General features: G+C 49.6%; 3 protein-coding genes across 4 annotated transcripts; 1 reads left to right on the top strand and 2 right to left on the bottom strand.

Moving 5' to 3' along the window:
- Positions 1-568: 568 nt before the first annotated feature.
- Positions 569-6,806, bottom strand: atg3 (autophagy related 3). The gene is made up of 12 exons (XM_085347394.1): positions 6,651-6,806; positions 6,462-6,503; positions 6,327-6,376; positions 4,595-4,665; positions 4,297-4,404; positions 4,044-4,096; positions 3,706-3,784; positions 3,601-3,635; positions 3,374-3,526; positions 3,109-3,236; positions 2,544-2,612; positions 569-2,073 (listed from the first exon to the last, which is right to left on the bottom strand). Exons 1-12 carry the CDS (start codon positions 6,720-6,722, stop codon positions 1,992-1,994), a joined length of 942 nt encoding a protein of 313 aa, XP_085203520.1. The 5' UTR covers positions 6,723-6,806; the 3' UTR covers positions 569-1,991.
- Positions 6,807-6,889: 83 nt separating this feature from the next.
- On the top strand, positions 6,890-12,115 carry cars2 (cysteinyl-tRNA synthetase 2, mitochondrial). Of its 2 annotated transcripts, none has more exons than XM_085347424.1 (15): positions 6,890-7,217; positions 7,293-7,343; positions 7,434-7,551; positions 7,628-7,699; positions 7,867-7,972; positions 8,058-8,150; positions 8,242-8,371; positions 9,178-9,311; positions 9,460-9,527; positions 9,634-9,700; positions 9,811-9,949; positions 10,170-10,293; positions 10,876-10,971; positions 11,093-11,308; positions 11,384-12,115. In XM_085347424.1, the coding sequence occupies exons 1-15, from the start codon at positions 7,003-7,005 to the stop codon at positions 11,468-11,470; spliced, it is 1,716 nt and encodes a 571-aa protein (XP_085203550.1). In that variant the 5' UTR covers positions 6,890-7,002; the 3' UTR covers positions 11,471-12,115. The 2 variants fall into 2 exon arrangements, with proteins under 2 accessions (XP_085203550.1, XP_085203551.1); XM_085347425.1 differs by having other exon boundaries at positions 8,058-8,138; positions 11,384-12,114.
- Positions 12,116-12,657: 542 nt separating this feature from the next.
- Positions 12,658-16,324, bottom strand: ddrgk1 (DDRGK domain containing 1). Its single transcript, XM_085347597.1, has 8 exons — positions 16,158-16,324; positions 15,467-15,616; positions 15,009-15,127; positions 14,797-14,898; positions 14,594-14,716; positions 14,485-14,523; positions 14,304-14,409; positions 12,658-13,079 (listed from the first exon to the last, which is right to left on the bottom strand). The coding sequence occupies exons 1-8, from the start codon at positions 16,243-16,245 to the stop codon at positions 12,919-12,921; spliced, it is 888 nt and encodes a 295-aa protein (XP_085203723.1). The 5' UTR covers positions 16,246-16,324; the 3' UTR covers positions 12,658-12,918.
- Positions 16,325-16,879: the final 555 nt, after the last annotated feature.

Here is a 16,879-nt window from a genome sequence, read left to right as displayed (position 1 = left end):
AAGAAAAACTTCCACTGAAAAGAGAAAGATGAGCGACATGAGACGGAACAAAACAACACCTCAGCAGTGCCCCAGGCTGACAGCATCCATGCCACGCTGCACTGAGGCAGTACTGAGTACACATGCAGGATTAGACTTTCCAGAAGTCTGACATTTCTCTATTTAAAATCCTTGTTTTATTGATCTCATGTAATATTCTGACTGACTTCACCACAGTGAGGCGCAGACGGGCCAGTGATGGAAAATCTTAGATGCTAATCTTTCTCCCTCAGCCAGGAGGCTGGAGACCGTTATCAGTCAGATGCTGCTATGGCAACAAAGGAGTGGCTTAAGCACGTTGAGGTCATGCAGAGAGCAAACGTACAAGCTGTAGGGAGGGAACGCCATCAGCTGTTAGGCCTCAGAACTACGACCAGGACACTTTGTGCTGGCTTTTCCTTCACCTGTAACCTTGCCACCTGCAGCATAACGTGTATCATGAAGGAACATTTTTAGGTTTGAGATGTTTTACTTACCACCGCCCCTCCCCAGCACCAATAAATACATCCATAAACAGCATTTTTCTTGCAATATTTGGGAAACTCTTTATTGATAAATGTACATCTTTCTGAAACGGTGAAGCCTCACCACCAAGCAACTTAAATTAGAAGACTGGACCAACAGGCACAGATACAAAGAATATTTGATCAACCAACACACGAGGAAGCAAGCTGTGGATTACTGAAGCAGATGCTTTGTATGGATGAGTGCTGCCACTGTAATGAGCCAAACATGACAGGTTACAGGAAACATGGACGTGTAGTTAAACTGCATCAGTGAGGCTGCTCTGCAGAGGTCACAGCAAACCTCTTCAAAGGTCAGTAATACATTAGACACAGAGTTACATCTGACAACAAATCCTCTGAAGCATCAATTAGAAACCTGCTCACAACTGAAGACCGACACAGAAACGGGATCAGCACATTCTCAACAAACTGAGGTTCAGCCTCGATTCCCGCAGAGAGCGTTGGGATGGAAGCGAGGACAGCTGACGGGAAACATCCGTGCTCCACGAGCTTCCCTCGACGCCGCCGTCGAGACAAGGCTGCTTTATTATTTGTAGCCATCCAGAAGTTGTTGGGCTCCTGCTTCAGTTTTCCTGTGTCTCAGCATCCACTGAGCTGAGACACAAGTGGGCAGACATGAGCACGAGTGGATGCAGCCGAAGCTGCTAAACACAGAGTTGTTTCCACAGGCTGGTGCAGCCAGAGAGCAGAGTGAGTGCTGGACTGATGGAATCGTCTACCACAAACTCGCACCAAGCAGCAGTGATTTCAAGCTTGAATGTGACAGTTTTAAGTTCCTAACTGCAGGATCGCCTCCATGATGAAGAGGAGGATTCGTTTAGTTTCTCTAAGGTCGGGGCTAAGCAGCGCAGCGCTGTGGGAGGAGCAAACCTGATCTTACACCAACACATGAATGAGTGTCAGACTGGGAACTAAAGCAGCACACATCAATCCTTCCCTGCAGCAGGACATTGCTTAGCTTCTGTTTAAACACTCCTAATCACACTAACCATCAATAAGCTTCACTGTCCCGCAGAGACATTGCAGGTGCAGTCGAGCTCTTGGGTGATGAGGACCTTGGTTACCGAGGGTTAGACCTCACCTCTGATGTGTTTAGCCAGCTTATCACAGAGACAGAACTACACACAACGCATCTGAATTTATGCAACAGAGCAGGGTAGCTGTGCCGTTTGCATGACAGCATCCTACTCTGTGCTGCATACACACAGATCAAACTGATGCTGATCGGGTTTCTCTGGGTTCAGCAGAAAACAAGCACGTGTCCTAATACGTCAGCCCGTTCTTTTAAGAGACAGCGTTTCATATCCTTGACACTTCCACACAAAGCATCTTAGAGTAGCACAAACATTCAGCAGACCAGTTGTATTGAGAGCGGAGACCATCTCTGGTATTTCCCGTGTGCACGTGGTGTTGCAGCAGAGGCACCTACATGGTAAAATGTCTCGTGTAGTCGTATTCTATCGTGGGAATGACGGCCTGCACAAACTTGAGGAAAATCAGAAGATACCTGAAAGCATCAGTTAAGGAAACAGAGGTGGGGGTAGAGCGACCACCTGCCTGACCACGAACACTCGCTGCAGGCCAGCCGCCGAGTGCTGCTCTTCCTGCCTGGCTGCAGCCGGCTCCTATAAAACATCGAAGTGCTGATACGTCAATGAACTGCTGGTGTACAGAGGTGAAAACATCCATCCCTGCTGCTTATCCTGGTAAGCCTGGCACCTCCTCAGGCAGCTTCTTGGCTGGTCTGGAGAGATGCTGTTAGGAGCCAGCAGAGCGACACAGGCTCTCTTTGGCTCTGCTGCTGACCGGAGCTTCCCCTGCTGGGTGCTGCTGCAGCGCCCACACCTCCAACAGCTCTGACACTTTCCTTTTGCAAATAGCCGAAAATACACAACATGCACAAAGTTAAGCTTCTCAACGGAGCCACTTTCCTTTCATTGCGTCGCTGTGGTGACGCGTGACATCATCAAAGGATACATATGCACTCCCAGCTCTCCTCCTCCTTCTGCCACAGTCTCAATGATCTTTTTCATCACTTCAGCATGCCTGAAAGCAAAGGTCACGAGTTCAAAGGTTAAAGGTTCTTGTCAAAAGGTTTGCGACACAGACATCCTTAAACACGACCACGGTTCCTTTATCTCAGCGGAGACGCAGAAGAATGCGACTCGATACCAGCACCAGCTGACTCGCTATTAATGGTCATGTGATCACTCAGTACTGTTGCAGGGGCTCTGCCTTACAATAACATCTGCGGTCGGTATAGAAATCAAGTTGAACTGAACACAGAAGTGAGTTGAACGTGTGAAACAGGTTTTGGGCTGGAGCAGCAGCTTCTAGTGAAAACAGGAAGTTAGTGTGTGACAACGTTTGGCTTCTTAGAGCGCAGTGAAGAAGTCACAGTGCAAATCAGCATCACCGAACCCACCACAGTGTCATCCATCTTTTCCCGATTCATTCATTCAGCACAATAAGCCTCGACACCATCACAGGTGCAGCTGTGTGGTGGGTCTGCATCTTTCAACGCGACAAACGAAACTCTCACCTGCAGGGGTGAACCGAGCACATGGCAGGTGGAGGAAGGTGGGGGTGGTTCTCGATGGTGACCGTCTTCTTCACGTGGTCCTGACTGATGTCCTCGTACATCTGCTCTACAGTGAGCGGCTGCCTGTCCTGGGAGACAAAGCAACAAAGCTGGTCTCAGTTTTGGTTGCGCTCCTTCTCAACAAGAAGCAGCAGACTGCAGATGTTCACGCTCGGAGTCTATCGACTGCTTATCATCTCTATACCACGAAGAATAAAGTTCATACTTCATCATATCCAAAGAGCCAGAGTCGAGGGGTCTGGTAGTATTTATCGTATGTGATGTACAGGTCATATGTTCTCGTCTGAAGAATGGCGTCTTCGCTGCCAGGTTCTGCTTTGGTTTTAGTTTCTGCTATTTTGCTGGTGTCCAGGGTTGCCTAGAGACAGAAAACAAGAGTCAGGCCGGAGTCGGGCGGATGATGGCCGAGGTCAGACAGCGCTGCGAGCGTACCTCGTCTGTTTCCAACAGCCCGCTTTCTTCATATTCTGAAAAGACAGCGGAGTGTGAGGGCCGATCTGGGAGCACATCCAAACCACAGAAAGACACGATCAATACCTTCCATATCTGCCGCTTCTCCGTCTTCATCATCCTCATCATCACAGCATGCTGCAGACGGGGCATTCATGTTCTTATCCTAGAAGAGTTCAGATTAAGAGCACAGATATGTAACCGCACAATCAGACACCGGAGACGCAATCGATGGCATCGAGGCTTTTATGATGGTCCACCAATCGCAAGGAGCGAAACTGAGCAAACGAACCGTTTCATTCACATCTGAGCAGTAATCTGGGAGGAAACATCCCTCCGTCACGCACGCCCTCGGTCCTTCAGCCGAGGGATGGAACTATTAGAGCGGTGGAGGATTTTACATTCATATTAATTAGAAATCAAACCTTGTTGTTGTCCAGTGAGATTTCCTGCACAGCATCTGTGACTCCTAACACACCTGCACAGACACATTCAGGGGATCTTTACTGACACCTGCACAGTCATCAGGAAATACTCAGCACACGTCTGATATCACGGCCACATCATCAGAATGAGATTGATCAGTGTGATCGTATGTGAAGCATGTAGCCCACTCCAGTATGTGACAGTGAACCACGATGAACAGTTAGCTGTGCGCGGGTACCACCAGCATCACACCTGTGTTGTGGTAGGTGTCCACCCAGCCCCCGTCTCCATCGTCCTCCTCGATGATGGCCTCCAGCTCATCTGAATACTCCATCTGCTTACAGCGCTTGTAACAGGGCACTGCGCACGCACACACACACACACAGCAATGACACTTTGAAACACACAAAATTATTTGTTCACAATATCATCTTTAAAAACTTCAGTCCTGTCCTGAACTTTAAGGCACTTGAGGTTCAGTCTTGTGTCACTAAACACTGAAGCAGTGAGTCAGACTTGCTGACTGAAATTCCTGAAGTCTGCCTCTCACCATTGCGTGTCAGGAGAAACTGTTTGTCCTGTGGCAGATATGGCTTCACCTTTGCTTCTTCTCCAGTGGCCCTGACGGGAGAGAAAAAACAGATCATTTGCTGCCGTTTTAGCCCGGCTCAGGTCCTGAGACCTCCACCCTGGTTACAAACCACAGTTTATTACAGTTGTTCTCATCTTTCTGACAGTGAAGAACATGGACTGAGCTTCTGGTTTGGAAACATGAAGTCTAACGAGGTCCTTCAGTCTAAAGAGCACTAGATGTGGACAGCTGTGGCTTTGGCTCTTGAGTGAAACGGCTTTGTGTCCTCAGTTTGGGTCTAGCTCGTGGCGATGCTGCATTTCACAATGGAAGATTATTTGTGGCATGAACTCACATTAACTAACAAGCTGTCAATCACAAGCCATTATCACTGACCGTTAACCGATATCAACTTCATGGCTTCAAATCAAGCCTCCAACAGGGGAGGTCACAGTAACTACATCCAGCTTTTACATTTGTCCTGCATTTGACATGCAAAACATAAAAAACGACCTCTGTTCTGTGGCAGCAGGTTTCAGTGTGTGATGATGTGCCATAATGACACAAGCTGGGTTTCTCCGTGTTGCATCACAACAGCTTCTTCCATTATGCTGTGAAATCGCTCGGACACATTCAACACTCATGCAAGCTCTGAGGCCGCATCCTCATTTTCCACACAAACGTTCCTGTGAAAGCTGTCAGCACAGGCAACATTAATCGTCACCACACTGCAGCAGGACGGACAATGTTGGCGACACACTGGTGCAGCGGTAACACTGCTGCCTCCCATCAAGAAGCTCTGGGTTTGAACCTGCCAGCTGGTGGCTAATAAAGACTGAGTCAGAGAGGCGGAGCAACATTTCATCAGCAGAGCAAGTCCACAGATGATCAACACTTTGTGACTAAAGCAAAGGGGCAGAAAGCTCTGTCATTACTACTGAAGACGAGGACTGCAGCCAAGCTGCACAGCTGTAAACAAGGTTATGACAGCGCCCCCCATCACAGCAGCACCTGGGTTTCATTGTCTTAGTGGAGGGTGGGGGTGACGTTGCACTGTGTGGTGCAATCTCACAGTTTCAGCTCCACTCTGTGCATCGAAAACTTGTTTGGACAGATTGATAAAGACTGCCAACTCTGCGCTCTTGGACAACTGCTCGATGGACTGAATGGGACCGTGTACCACAGTTTCCAGGAGCTCTAACAATCGAGCCCGCACATGTAAGGATATCGCACATACGTGTTCTTTGTATGATCTTTCCTTTTTTAACGTACGCTGATGGTTTGGTCATTCTGTCCCCCTACAGTGCTGGTTTGCAGCAGTTACTTGGAGTTTGAGTTAGTTATGGTGCCCAGTATATTTCCTTTAACCCTTTGTGGTGATGATGATGTGAAGCATGTAAGCATGAGCACAGATGATGGGAAAGCGGCCCCTTTTCAAGCTCTTTGTATAAACGGCTCATTTGTGGTGTTACTACAGTAAAAAAAAGTGCAGGTTTTTTTACATTTTCCATCTGCAGGTCAAACGTTTGTCACAGGAACGACGTGTATAAATGTGGCGTCTGAATGAGTGGAGAAACTGAGCTTTGACCGTCGGAGCACACGGAGACACGCGCTTCCAGAAACACGGCACCAAGCGTCTAGTTTCGTCTTTCGTGCGTTTCTTTTTTAATGACACGGACTCGTCGTGTTTGACATGAATTAAGCCTCTCACCATTTCCATGTGGGGCAGTGATGAACCAGGTGATCTCCAGCTGCTACAAACTGAAAGACAGACAGAGGAGCGGACAGGTGAGGCCCTGAGCAGAGCCGCGGAGGAACAGTGTATGCGGGGCTGTGTCGGTCTCACCTCCTCCGGCGTGAGGACTCCCGTCTCTTTGAATCTCGATTCCTGTCATTAACAACAAAGCGAAAGCTGTTAGTGCTCCGCTTCACTTCCGGTGAAGCAGCTGCGTGTCAAACATTTCACACCGAGAGCACAAATGAAGCCCCGACGTCCGAGCGGCTACAGCTACCAGCAGCTAGCTGCCGCGCTTACCTTTAATACCGGGGTGAATAACTCGGCCACCCCGAGGGCCGTGCCCTTCACCGTGTTGATCACGTTCTGCATATCGGAGAATCCTCTGGGATCTGAACCTTCCTGTCAGAGCTCCGACTATTTTGGCATAGCTGTTCACACTGCCAGCTACACCGAGTCACATGATTCGCCTATAAACTTCCGCTATACAACTCTCGCGAGAAGTGTAGGAGTGGCTTAAACGTGCGTGAAGAGCGAAACAACCGCGTTTAGATCGGTTTGTTTCAGCGTCGGAACCGCTGCGGTGAGCTGTGCGTGAGCTCCGGTGCGGTCACACCGCAGACTTCGCCTTCAAACCACGGCGGCTCGCGCTATGTGGAAACAGGTGAGCTCGCTGCTGTGGAGGGCACCGGTCCCCGGACTTTCACCGGCGGTCACGGTCCGATCCACGTCCCACGGACCCAGCTGCAGTGTGTCCGGGAGGGAGTGGGTGAGGCCTAGCGGCTTTGATACGGGCTTGAAGACTTTTAACAGCCTGAGCAAACAGAAGGAGCCCCTGATCCTGACAAGAGAGGGGGTCGCGACCTGGTACGGACTCTGACCACTGTGCTGCTCATGCCGGCACACGGCGGCCTAATAACCCACTTATGTGTTACATCTCAGGTACAGCTGTGGACCCACCGTGTACGATCACGCTCACCTGGGTCATGCAAGGTAACTATGGCAACAGTAGGTGAGGCTATGGCGTGCAGGTAAACGGTGTGTGTGTGTGTGTGTGAGCTCTGTGGGTTTGTTCCGTCACAGCTCATACGTGAGGTTTGACATCCTGCAGAGGATCCTCAGCAGACTGTTTGGGATCACCGTGATCCATGCCATGGTCATCACTGACATCGATGACAAGATCATCAGAAGAAGCTGGGAGGTGAGGCCGTCCTGCACCTGCTGGCTGCTGCTCTGTTCTCACCTGCTGACGTCATGTGTTTCATGTGGTCCAACAGGAAAACGTTTCCCCAGCCGCCGTCAGCGCAGTGTACGAGGACGAGTTCAAGAGGGACATGCTGTCGCTTAAGGTGTGAGCTTAGACCTGCAGCAGATCAGCCTGCGTTACAGCATGCACAGGATAAAAGGATAGATCTATTTCATGAAGCACTGCACAATTTTACCTCCACTCTGAGTTTCAGCGTTTGTAAAACCATCCTGTTCATGTATAAACACGTCTTCATGTTGTTGTGTTGAGGTGGTTCCTCCTGCAGTGTATTTAAGGGTCACAGAGAATGTGCATCATATCGTTGCCTTTATTGAGAAGATCATCAGAAATGGACACGCTTATGCCACGAAAGAAGGTAAATATCGAGGAGCTTGTTTTGTTTGGTGTTTTTGGTCGTCTGAAATGCTGGAGGTGTCACTTGTGCACTGCTTTGGTTGCAGGCGATGTGTATTTTGACATTCAGTCCATTGGTGGCAGGTACGGCAGGTTTGTGGGAGCTGTGGATCCTCAGGGAGAGCCCGGTGAGTGTTGGTGTGAGTTAATCCTTTCTTAATTATTTCTGTTTCCATGTCGATGTTAGTGAGACGCCCGAGTTTACTGACCGCAAACTCTACGGCTCTGCAGGCTCCTCAAACAAACGGGACCCGAGGGACTTTGCTCTGTGGAAACCGTCGAAACCTCGAGAACCATACTGGGAGTCCCCGTGGGGCAGAGGAAGACCGGGCTGGCATATTGAATGTTCTACCATTGCTAGGTTTGTTCTGTTTGGTCATGAATCCCATTAACGCTTGGGAATTCTTATCTTTGCCCAGTTACAGACAGACCTCAGTAAATGAGGCGACTTTTACTGCGGTGATTTGTTTCCTCCGTGGCATCGTGAAGTGGGCGACTGAACAACCTGTGGTTTCTGCATTTCCTCAGTTTGTAGACACGTTTTCTTGTTGTGGGTTGATTACAATTCTAAATTGGAAGCCAGTGTAGAGCGGCCAACAGCAGGGACGTGTGCTCCTTCTGTTTCGTACCGGCCAGCAGACGAGCAGCTGCAGTAAAGAGAGGCCTGGTCCAAACCAAAGAACTGCAGCAGTCCCGTCTGCAAGTACTGAACAGATGAACAACACGTTCAGACTTTAGCTGGAAGGTTTGGCTTTCCCTCGGCCAGCTGTCTCAGATGGAACAAGTCAGATTGAACTTGTGTGCTCACCTGCCTACAGTGTAAAGGACAGAATAAGGTACACAACAAGGTTTTAACACTTGTCTTACAATGTCAGGATAAAGGACCCACAGCAAATTTAAATCCTTACAACTGTAAGGATATCTGCTGTCCTCAGGGGATGTACTAACAGCTGAGATGAGTCTGCGCCTGCTTTAAAAGGCAAACCTGCAAAAGTGAAATGAAAGGTTATACTGTGAAAAAATAGACCCCAGTGTTAGCAACTGTTAGCAACACTGACTTCATGTTAGTCCAGCAGTGATGTTTGTTTCTTCAGTCGAACAGTTGAATGCAGGATTTAATTAGCCTGAGTTTGAGCGCTGATGAGTTTCCTGTTCGTGTGCTTTCAGCTCCATGTTTGGGGGACAGTTGGATGTCCACTCTGGAGGGATTGACCTGGCTTTTCCTCACCACGAGAATGAGATCGCTCAGAGTGAGGCGTATCACCAGTGTGGACAATGGGCAAACTACTTCCTGCACTCAGGTAAAAGCCAGACGTGGCTCGTGCCTCGTGCACGCTCTCTGGAAAGCAGACGCTGTCTGAAAGTGTTTGGGGGTCATTCGTGTTGCAGAGCTGAGTTTGGGAGCAGCTGTGTGTCGTGCTCTGTTCAGCGTGTTGTTGCTGTTTTTAGGGCACTTACACCTGAAGGGCAGTCCAGAGAAAATGTCTAAATCTTTAAAGAACTACATCAGCATCAAGGTACAGTCCTGCTGACTCCTTGTCTTATTTGTGTTATTGCATTAATACCTGAATGCGCTATGCTGTGTGGAGTGGGTGAAAATGATCACGTCTTCGTCCTCGTCAGGATTTTCTGCGGTCTTATTCTGCCAATGAATTCCGGATGTTTTGTCTTTTGAGCAAATACAGATCAGGTGAGGCACACGATTAGGTTTTCCCAGTCTGATACATGAATGCATTCGTTATTGGAGTTCGAGTCGCATAGCTGCGATGTTAAACTGCACTTCCTGTAATGTCTCCACAGCTATCGACTACAGCGACAGCAGCGTGCTGGAGGCTCGCAGCACTCTGGACACCATCTCCACCTTCTGCCACGATGCTCAGGCCTACATGAAGGGTCAGCTGCAGTGTTCACACGTGCAGGAGGATTTGCTCTGGAGCAGGTGCCCACTTTCTCCTCCGCCCATGGCCGAGTGTCCTCCTCATATTTCTGTCTCTCCTGTTCCTCGCACAGCTGTAATTAGCTGAAGCAGTGAGGACAGGACAGATGCTAGTGCCGGCAGCAGTCATGCATTCTGAGACGCTTGCCTGCTACATTCAGCTGATGCCTGAGAGGTTCTGCTCCGTCTACAAACTGTCTTCCTGTGTTTTTGTACTTTTCAGGCTGGCTGAGACTAAATCCACTGTGATGTCCACTCTAGCAGATGACTTTGATACACCGAGAGCCATAAGTGCTCTGATGAATCTGGTTTATCACGGAAACTGCCAGCTTCAGCCTGTTTCTACGGTAACTGTCTGACAGGTTTGATGTCAGTGTGTCAGTGATGTTGGTGGAAAGTCCCAGTTAGCAGCTGGGTCTCCACCAGGTCTGGCAGTATTGGCGCTCTGGGATCATGCTGTCGTATGTTGGGTTACATGTTGGTCTGAAGAGCTTTGAGTGGTCAGAATAGACAAGCTTCAGTTCCACCTCTGTCACAACAGCTGGACAGTCCCACTGTTGTGAAATCTGAACTTCTGCCAGCAGACGTCGGGTTAGGTCAGGGGTGGGGAGCTCCGGGCCTTGAAGGCTGGGCTCCTGCAGGTTTTAGACGTGTCCTTGATCCAGCACAGCTGATTTAAATGGATAAATCCTCCTCAACATGTCTTTAAGTTCTCCAGAGGCCTGGTAATGAACTGGTCATGTGATTCAGCTGTGTTGATCCAGGGTGAGATCTAAAACCTGCAGGACAGCGGCCCTGGAGGCCTGGAGTGGCCCACCCCTGCACTAGAGATCAGGAACAGGAGCTATGACAACAGTGTGGTCAGTGAGCAGCAGCGATACTTGTTCTAAGCGTATTGCACATTCAGACACGAGCCTGTTTCTGTTCAGCCTGCTGGGGCGGCCCGCAGCCCCGCCGTGTTCGGAGCAATGGTCACCTACGTCAGAGATGTCTTGGATGTGTTTGGCATCGACCTGCACACTAAGGTCAGCACTTTTTCACTGTGATGTCCCTTCAGCGGGCAGCATGACACTGAGGCGTCTGTCAGTGAATCATGATAATAATCCTTGATTGAAGAGGTCTCCCGTGTGTCTCTGTCCTCTGAAGGAGGCTGAGGTGCTGAGCAGCCGAGGCAGTCTGCAGCCGGTTGTGGAACAGCTGACTCAGTTCAGGAGCAAAGTTCGAGAGTTCGCGCTCGCTCGGCGGGACGGTTCATCCACAGGATCCCCGAGCAGAGCTGGACTGCACCCTGACAGACTCCCTCTGCTTAAAGCCTGCGATGCCCTCAGAGAGGACCTGGCGCCCCTGGGTGTGCTGATAAAGGTACGACGCACAGAAGGTTAGCTCAGTGCATTTCCTGTTTCGGGCTACACTGGTGGGATTGTCTTGTGTTTTCAGGATAGAGGAGCCACCTCCACGTGGGAGATCAAAATGAGCGCGAGAGGACAAGGACCGGAGGACAAAGGCGAGGAGACGTCCAGCTGAAGGTTTTTTCATTTCTAACAATGATTTGAGCTTTGTGGACTCGACGGAAAGACTTGGAATAACAAGAAAACAGCACGATGCCATAAAACAGAAGCTCAGGGTGCTGGACTCTTAGTTTGTTTCCTGAGCCACGTGCTGTACCTGCCTGTCACTGTGGCTCCACCTCTCAGTCATGTTACAGGCCTCCTTTATTTTTAAAACCCGGTGGTTATCCAGTACTGGACTAAGTCTGAGCTGCTGTAATGCTCACAGTTGGCTGTACCTGCAGTATCATCAATGTTTGATACCCACCTCACCTTATTCACCCCACAAGGCTGATGCTCACCATCCTACAGCACCAGGAGCTGCAGAGGTCTGGCAGCATACCCCACCACCACTGTATTTGGCATTGATACATTAAAGTTTTGCTGAAAGTACTGCATTGGTCCTTAAACTGCGCAGTCTCTTTATGGATTCATCTCTGAGTACAAGGTCTGAGAATAACGAGAACTTCCTTCATGAGTAGCACACGAAGCTTCTGGGTAGTTTAACCATTACCAATCAGAGCTGACACAAATGTGTGGAACAAACTGAATGCAGCACACGTAGAAAGCCCACCATAAATATACCCAAGTGTGGGTCTAAGGAGCTTGCAAAGAAAAGCGTCTGGACCTCTTTGAGTTGCTTGAAGACGTTTCACCTCTCATCAGAGAAGCTCCTTCAGTTCTAAGGTCAAAGAGGAGTAAAAGAAGCATCTATGTCCACTGTGAGCGACCATCTTTGAACAGAGGGCGGGGCTTAACACAACAACTGTCTGCCATCTATAATCCAGTTCTGAGTTCCTTCCCAGACGCCTTAACGCCCACTCACATCCTGGGCCATCTGACCTCAGGACATCACATGACAGGGTGGGGCCAGGTTTCACAATGAGCTCACCTGAAACCCTGGCTGATTGTGACCCACACCTGTTTTCACACCTCGGCTCATGTGATTAGATGGAGGATCGATCATCAGGGGGTCCTTTTGTCCCTCTGTGGGGGAAACTCCCACCAGGCTTAAATCTGGGACTCTCCACCATTTGACCTCAGAACTGAAGAAGCTTCTCGGATGAGAGGTGAAACGTCTTCAAGCAACTTAAAGAAGTCCAGACGCTTTTCTTTGCAAGCTCCTTAGACTACGATGACCTGGATGACTGAGAACCTTCACAGACATGAGTGTGGGGTGTTACTTTGAGCCACTGAGTTGCTTCACGACTCCAGTAAAGAAGAAACGCCGTTGTGCAAATGCAAAAATACACAAGTCATTGATAAAACTCAGGATTTGTTTATTCCAGTTTGGCTGAAATCCTCATACTGGGAGGTCAACTGTAACCTGACGTCTGCTGTGATTAAGAGTACTGAGCCACACAGGATGGCAGTGAAGAGTCCAGCTGTGTGTCAACAGCCACTCAAGGATGTGTCCACAGAGTGTCAGGCAGCACTGCGACTCTCAGGCATCAGGTTGATCAGAGAGTTGCTGGCCTGAGCCAGCTCTGTGATGGACACTCGGCCTCGCTGCCTGATGAACTGAGCCACAGAGTCCAGCTCTCCTGGAGTGATGGAGATAAACTTCCCTCTGTCATCAATCACACCTGCAGACAACAAGTAAACAGTGAATGCACCGTTTCTTATACAGCACCGTTCTCCTCAGTCTGAGCACTCAAAGCGCTCTGCACATTCACACATTCAAGGGCTTTTTTCTAAGCACTTCCCATTTATGGCTACATTCACACTGCAGGCGAAAGCGCATCAAATCAGACTTTTCTGACCCTCTGCGACCATCTATCCCATCATGGTGTGACAGTGTGAACGGCACAAATCCGATATTTTCAAATCCGATCTGGGTCACTTTCGTATGTGGCACTGAATCCGACACATATCTGATGTTTCAGAAAGCGACTGCTGTTTGATGGTCATGTTGCATTAAATCCGTCTTTTACGTCACTGACACAAGACAGACGCCATTATCAGCGCCGGAGAAGACATCGAACGCTTCCTGGTCATCCCGTGAAACTGCTGGGAAGACAACGTTGGAGAAACGTGAACATTTTATCTGACAGAAACCTGCAGCTATCCTTTGAAGCAGCGCTGCTCTAAAACAGCAATAAGGATCATTATTAGGTTAATTACATTATTATGTGAATAACAAAATAACTTGAAGCAAAAATTGGGAAACGTGAAGTCCGAAGTCTTTATATTAAGGCCATCAGTCAAACAACACTGTTGCTCTGGGTCTAAACAGAGCGCGTCGTGCGTGACGTCTTCTTTTGCGCATGCAGCTGCTTTGAGCGTTCACACTAGAGCGCCTTTGCTGTCGCATTTTATTTGTAGTGTGAACGAGCAGACAAAAAAAATCGGATTTGATCAAAAACTCAGAATCGAGCATTACGACCTGCAGAGTGAACGTAGCTTCACGTTCACTCAGCAGACTGGGAATGAACCACCAACCTTCTGGTTAGGTGACCTGCTCTACCACCTGAGCTAAAACCACCCCACAGGTCACCGTAGGATCTGCCTCCTAGATACTGCATCAGCACTTCATAATAGCAACCAGAACCAATGCTCAGACAGTTACGTGGACATCTGGTGGCAGCATCGAGCACAGAAGCTCTGTGCTTACTGCCAGGAACGAGCTGAAGTCGTCCATGAACATGTGGGAGGATGTGCAGTCGGGCTCACTCAGGACGAATGATCCTTCACAACAGCAACTGTCAGCCTGATTTTCCTCATTAATTATGTAATTAATTCATCTTCTGGCCTCCTGGCATATTGGATCTGACATGTTCAGTGTATTTGAACGGTCTTGACGCACTAACCTGTGAGGGAGCCTTCAGCCAGCAGGTCCTGCAGTCTGCTGATGGCATCTTGTGTCCTCATCCCAAAATGAGAAGCCAGATCCTCCAGGAGAACCACCTTAGAGGTCTGCAGCAGAGGAGACAGTTAGAAAGACGCCGACTGATGTCAGCAGGGGAGCAGCGGCGGAGTGGGCGGCCTTACCTCGATGTACTGGATGAATTCTTGCAGCAGGTTGCGTGACTGAGAATACACAAGCAGAGGTTTACTCCAAATAAAACAGGAATGTTTACCATAATGTCTCCGGTCTGACCTGGTCCTCAGAGAGCTGCTCCTCCTCTCCCTGCTCTTCTACGATAAAGGAAGCCTTGAGTCTCAGGTACTCTTCCTCCTCGCGCTTTTCCTGCTCCTCTTTAGCTCGGCGCTCCTGCTCCTCCTGAGTGGAGAGCAGCACAGAGCATCAGCATCTGATCACGTGAGCACCCGAGGAAAGCTGCCGAGGAGACTCGGTGAGACCTGTTTCTGTTCCAGCAGCCGCTCCTTCTCCTCTGCCTGCTGCCTCTCCTGTTCTCTGAGCTCCTGCATCCTCCTCCTTTCCTCCCTTTCTTCCATCTCAGCCTGAAAATAGTAAACTGTAAAGTGACTTTGAAGACACTGCAGTAGAACAGAGTTCATTAAAAACCAGTAGATCGAAACGAGCCCTGAGTGGACAGTGGAGCGTGTCTCACCTCCCTCTGGGCTTTCTTGGCTTGTTTCTCCTCCAACTTCCGCTGCTTCTTGGCTCCGACCTTTGCAGTCGGCTGGAAGCTCTGCTGCTCCGCCTCGTCTTCCTCCACAGGCTCCTCCTCTGAAAGCAGCAGGACACACTCATTCTCATGTATAAACAGCACCTTTACTGTGTGTTTTGCATTTGATCAGCAGAAGTGGAAACAGAAAAAAGGGGGGTGAAATCAAATAATGTGACACGTTATAAATGCTCAGCAAAAACTGTGGGAAAAGCCAAAGTTTAATGTTGAAATTCATCTTTGTGTGATGAACATGCAGGGACATTATGAGGGACATTTGTCCCACAGGAAGCCTGTGCTTCTGCTCGGAGAGGCCCTCATGAAACATACGCTCCGAGAGCTCAACCACGAGCCGAGCAGACTCTTCCAGCACACTAACGTGTTTGTTTCAGGGGCTTTACCGCGTTCCACAGCTTCTCTCTGAGGTCGTCTGTTTGCCATCACACTGGCCAGGTTCCTTCTCCTGCGAGGCATGCCGGCTCCTCGCTCCTCTGCTGCTCGCTGAGGGGGCCCCGCTGCACGCACAACATCCCTGCGCTGGTCCTCGTCGGCTGAGCACACAGCACAAGGAAACTATGAGCCATGCACACACTTTGTCAATTAAGTAAATATTTAAACTGGGGGGGTGACCACATAAAGCTGGGGTTTTGTGTCTGTTTCGGTGAGTTTAAACGCCATCAGAAACAGATTCAGGCCAAAGCTGGTGTAAGTCTGCCGTGTCCTCATGTCCTGGCTTCAGCCACGGGCTGATGACACGTTCAGGCCCACATCAGCTCTGCACAGCTGCACGCTGACAGCACGTCGTTACCACGCGTGACGTTTCCATTCCCACTGCCCGACGAGCTTTAACACCAACATCTGATGAACTCATTATTTACAACCGGCTGTCAGCGCGCTATGAGCCGGATCGACACGTTTAGGGCTTCACCAAAACACGGCACAGATCCGAGCAGTCAGAGCTACAGGTGCTGCTCAGCGTGTGCGAGCTGCTCATCTACCAAACAGCGTCTGAAACGAGCAGCCTGGACTGCGGCATGTCGGCATCCAGGCAGCGGCCCACCGCTGCAGCCGAGCGCAGTGAGGCGGTCCTACCTGCCCGTGTCTGCCTCCGCACCTTCACGGCAAACAGTATGAGAACGACGAGGACAGCGGCAGCTATCACATACAGCGCTACATCCATAGCTGCCCGGGAAATACGGAATCTGTTCCTTTATCCCGTCTATTCAACTGTGACAGCTCAGTACTAACGCTCCTTCTTCTTCTTCTTCTTCTTCCTTCTTCTGCTTCTTCTTCGCGTGTTTGGGTGAACCGATAGAAAAGGGACATAGCGCCACCTGCTGTGTTGGAGTTCTCAGTACAGCTGCTGTATGATGACCACAGAAAACAATGAAGTCAATTCATTAATTTGGTTTTCTGGAAATCTGTTTGCAGCCTCTGCTGTCGTCCTCTTTATCCGGTATCCACCAACCTGAACACCGGAGATCAGATCTGAACTGTGTTCACACGAAAGGGATGGCACTGGTCGTACTGGTCACTCTGGCATGAACAGCACACCCGAGCCGATCCCACAAGTTAGTGATGGATACATGAAGCGCACTGAAGCTTGTATTGAAAAGAGGTTTTCAACACTGTCCTCTTTGGTAGCGACATATGAAGAGCAGCTTAAATCCACGCGTCCATGCTCCGCTTATCCTCAGGGTTGAGATAAACTGGTCATTATGATTGCCCACCAATGTTCGCTCCAAGCTGCGCGCGTGCGCAATTGCGCACTGCTGGCACGTCTCTGCGCACAGAAAATCTGCGTTGCCCACAAA

This window comes from Diplotaxodon limnothrissa, linkage group LG23, assembly GCF_057381915.1.
Source record: "Diplotaxodon limnothrissa isolate DT_005_m linkage group LG23, D_limnothrissa_male_GT1.1, whole genome shotgun sequence".
Taxonomy (NCBI): Eukaryota; Metazoa; Chordata; class Actinopteri; order Cichliformes; family Cichlidae; genus Diplotaxodon; species Diplotaxodon limnothrissa.
The sequence above is the reverse complement of the archived record's forward strand: the minus strand, read 5'-3'. Positions and strand labels throughout refer to the sequence as shown.

Coding starts and splice junctions, on each gene's coding strand:
- atg3 (XM_085347394.1), bottom strand. CDS start 6,722: ATGCAGAACGTGATCAACACGGTGAAGGGCACGGCCCTCGGGGTGGCC. Junction 6,377..6,461: donor GAGTCCTCACGCCGGAGGAG/GTGAGACCGACA, acceptor TCTGTCTTTCAG/TTTGTAGCAGCTGGAGATCA. Junction 3,785..4,043: donor TCTCACTGGACAACAACAAG/GTTTGATTTCTA, acceptor GAACTCTTCTAG/GATAAGAACATGAATGCCCC.
- cars2 (XM_085347424.1), top strand. CDS start 7,003: ATGTGGAAACAGGTGAGCTCGCTGCTGTGGAGGGCACCGGTCCCCGGA. Junction 9,701..9,810: donor TTTGAGCAAATACAGATCAG/GTGAGGCACACG, acceptor ATGTCTCCACAG/CTATCGACTACAGCGACAGC. Junction 10,294..10,875: donor AGCTTCAGCCTGTTTCTACG/GTAACTGTCTGA, acceptor GTTTCTGTTCAG/CCTGCTGGGGCGGCCCGCAG.
- ddrgk1 (XM_085347597.1), bottom strand. CDS start 16,245: ATGGATGTAGCGCTGTATGTGATAGCTGCCGCTGTCCTCGTCGTTCTC. Junction 15,617..16,157: donor GCGGAGGCAGACACGGGCAG/GTAGGACCGCCT, acceptor CTGTGTGCTCAG/CCGACGAGGACCAGCGCAGG. Junction 14,899..15,008: donor CCAAGAAAGCCCAGAGGGAG/GTGAGACACGCT, acceptor TACTATTTTCAG/GCTGAGATGGAAGAAAGGGA.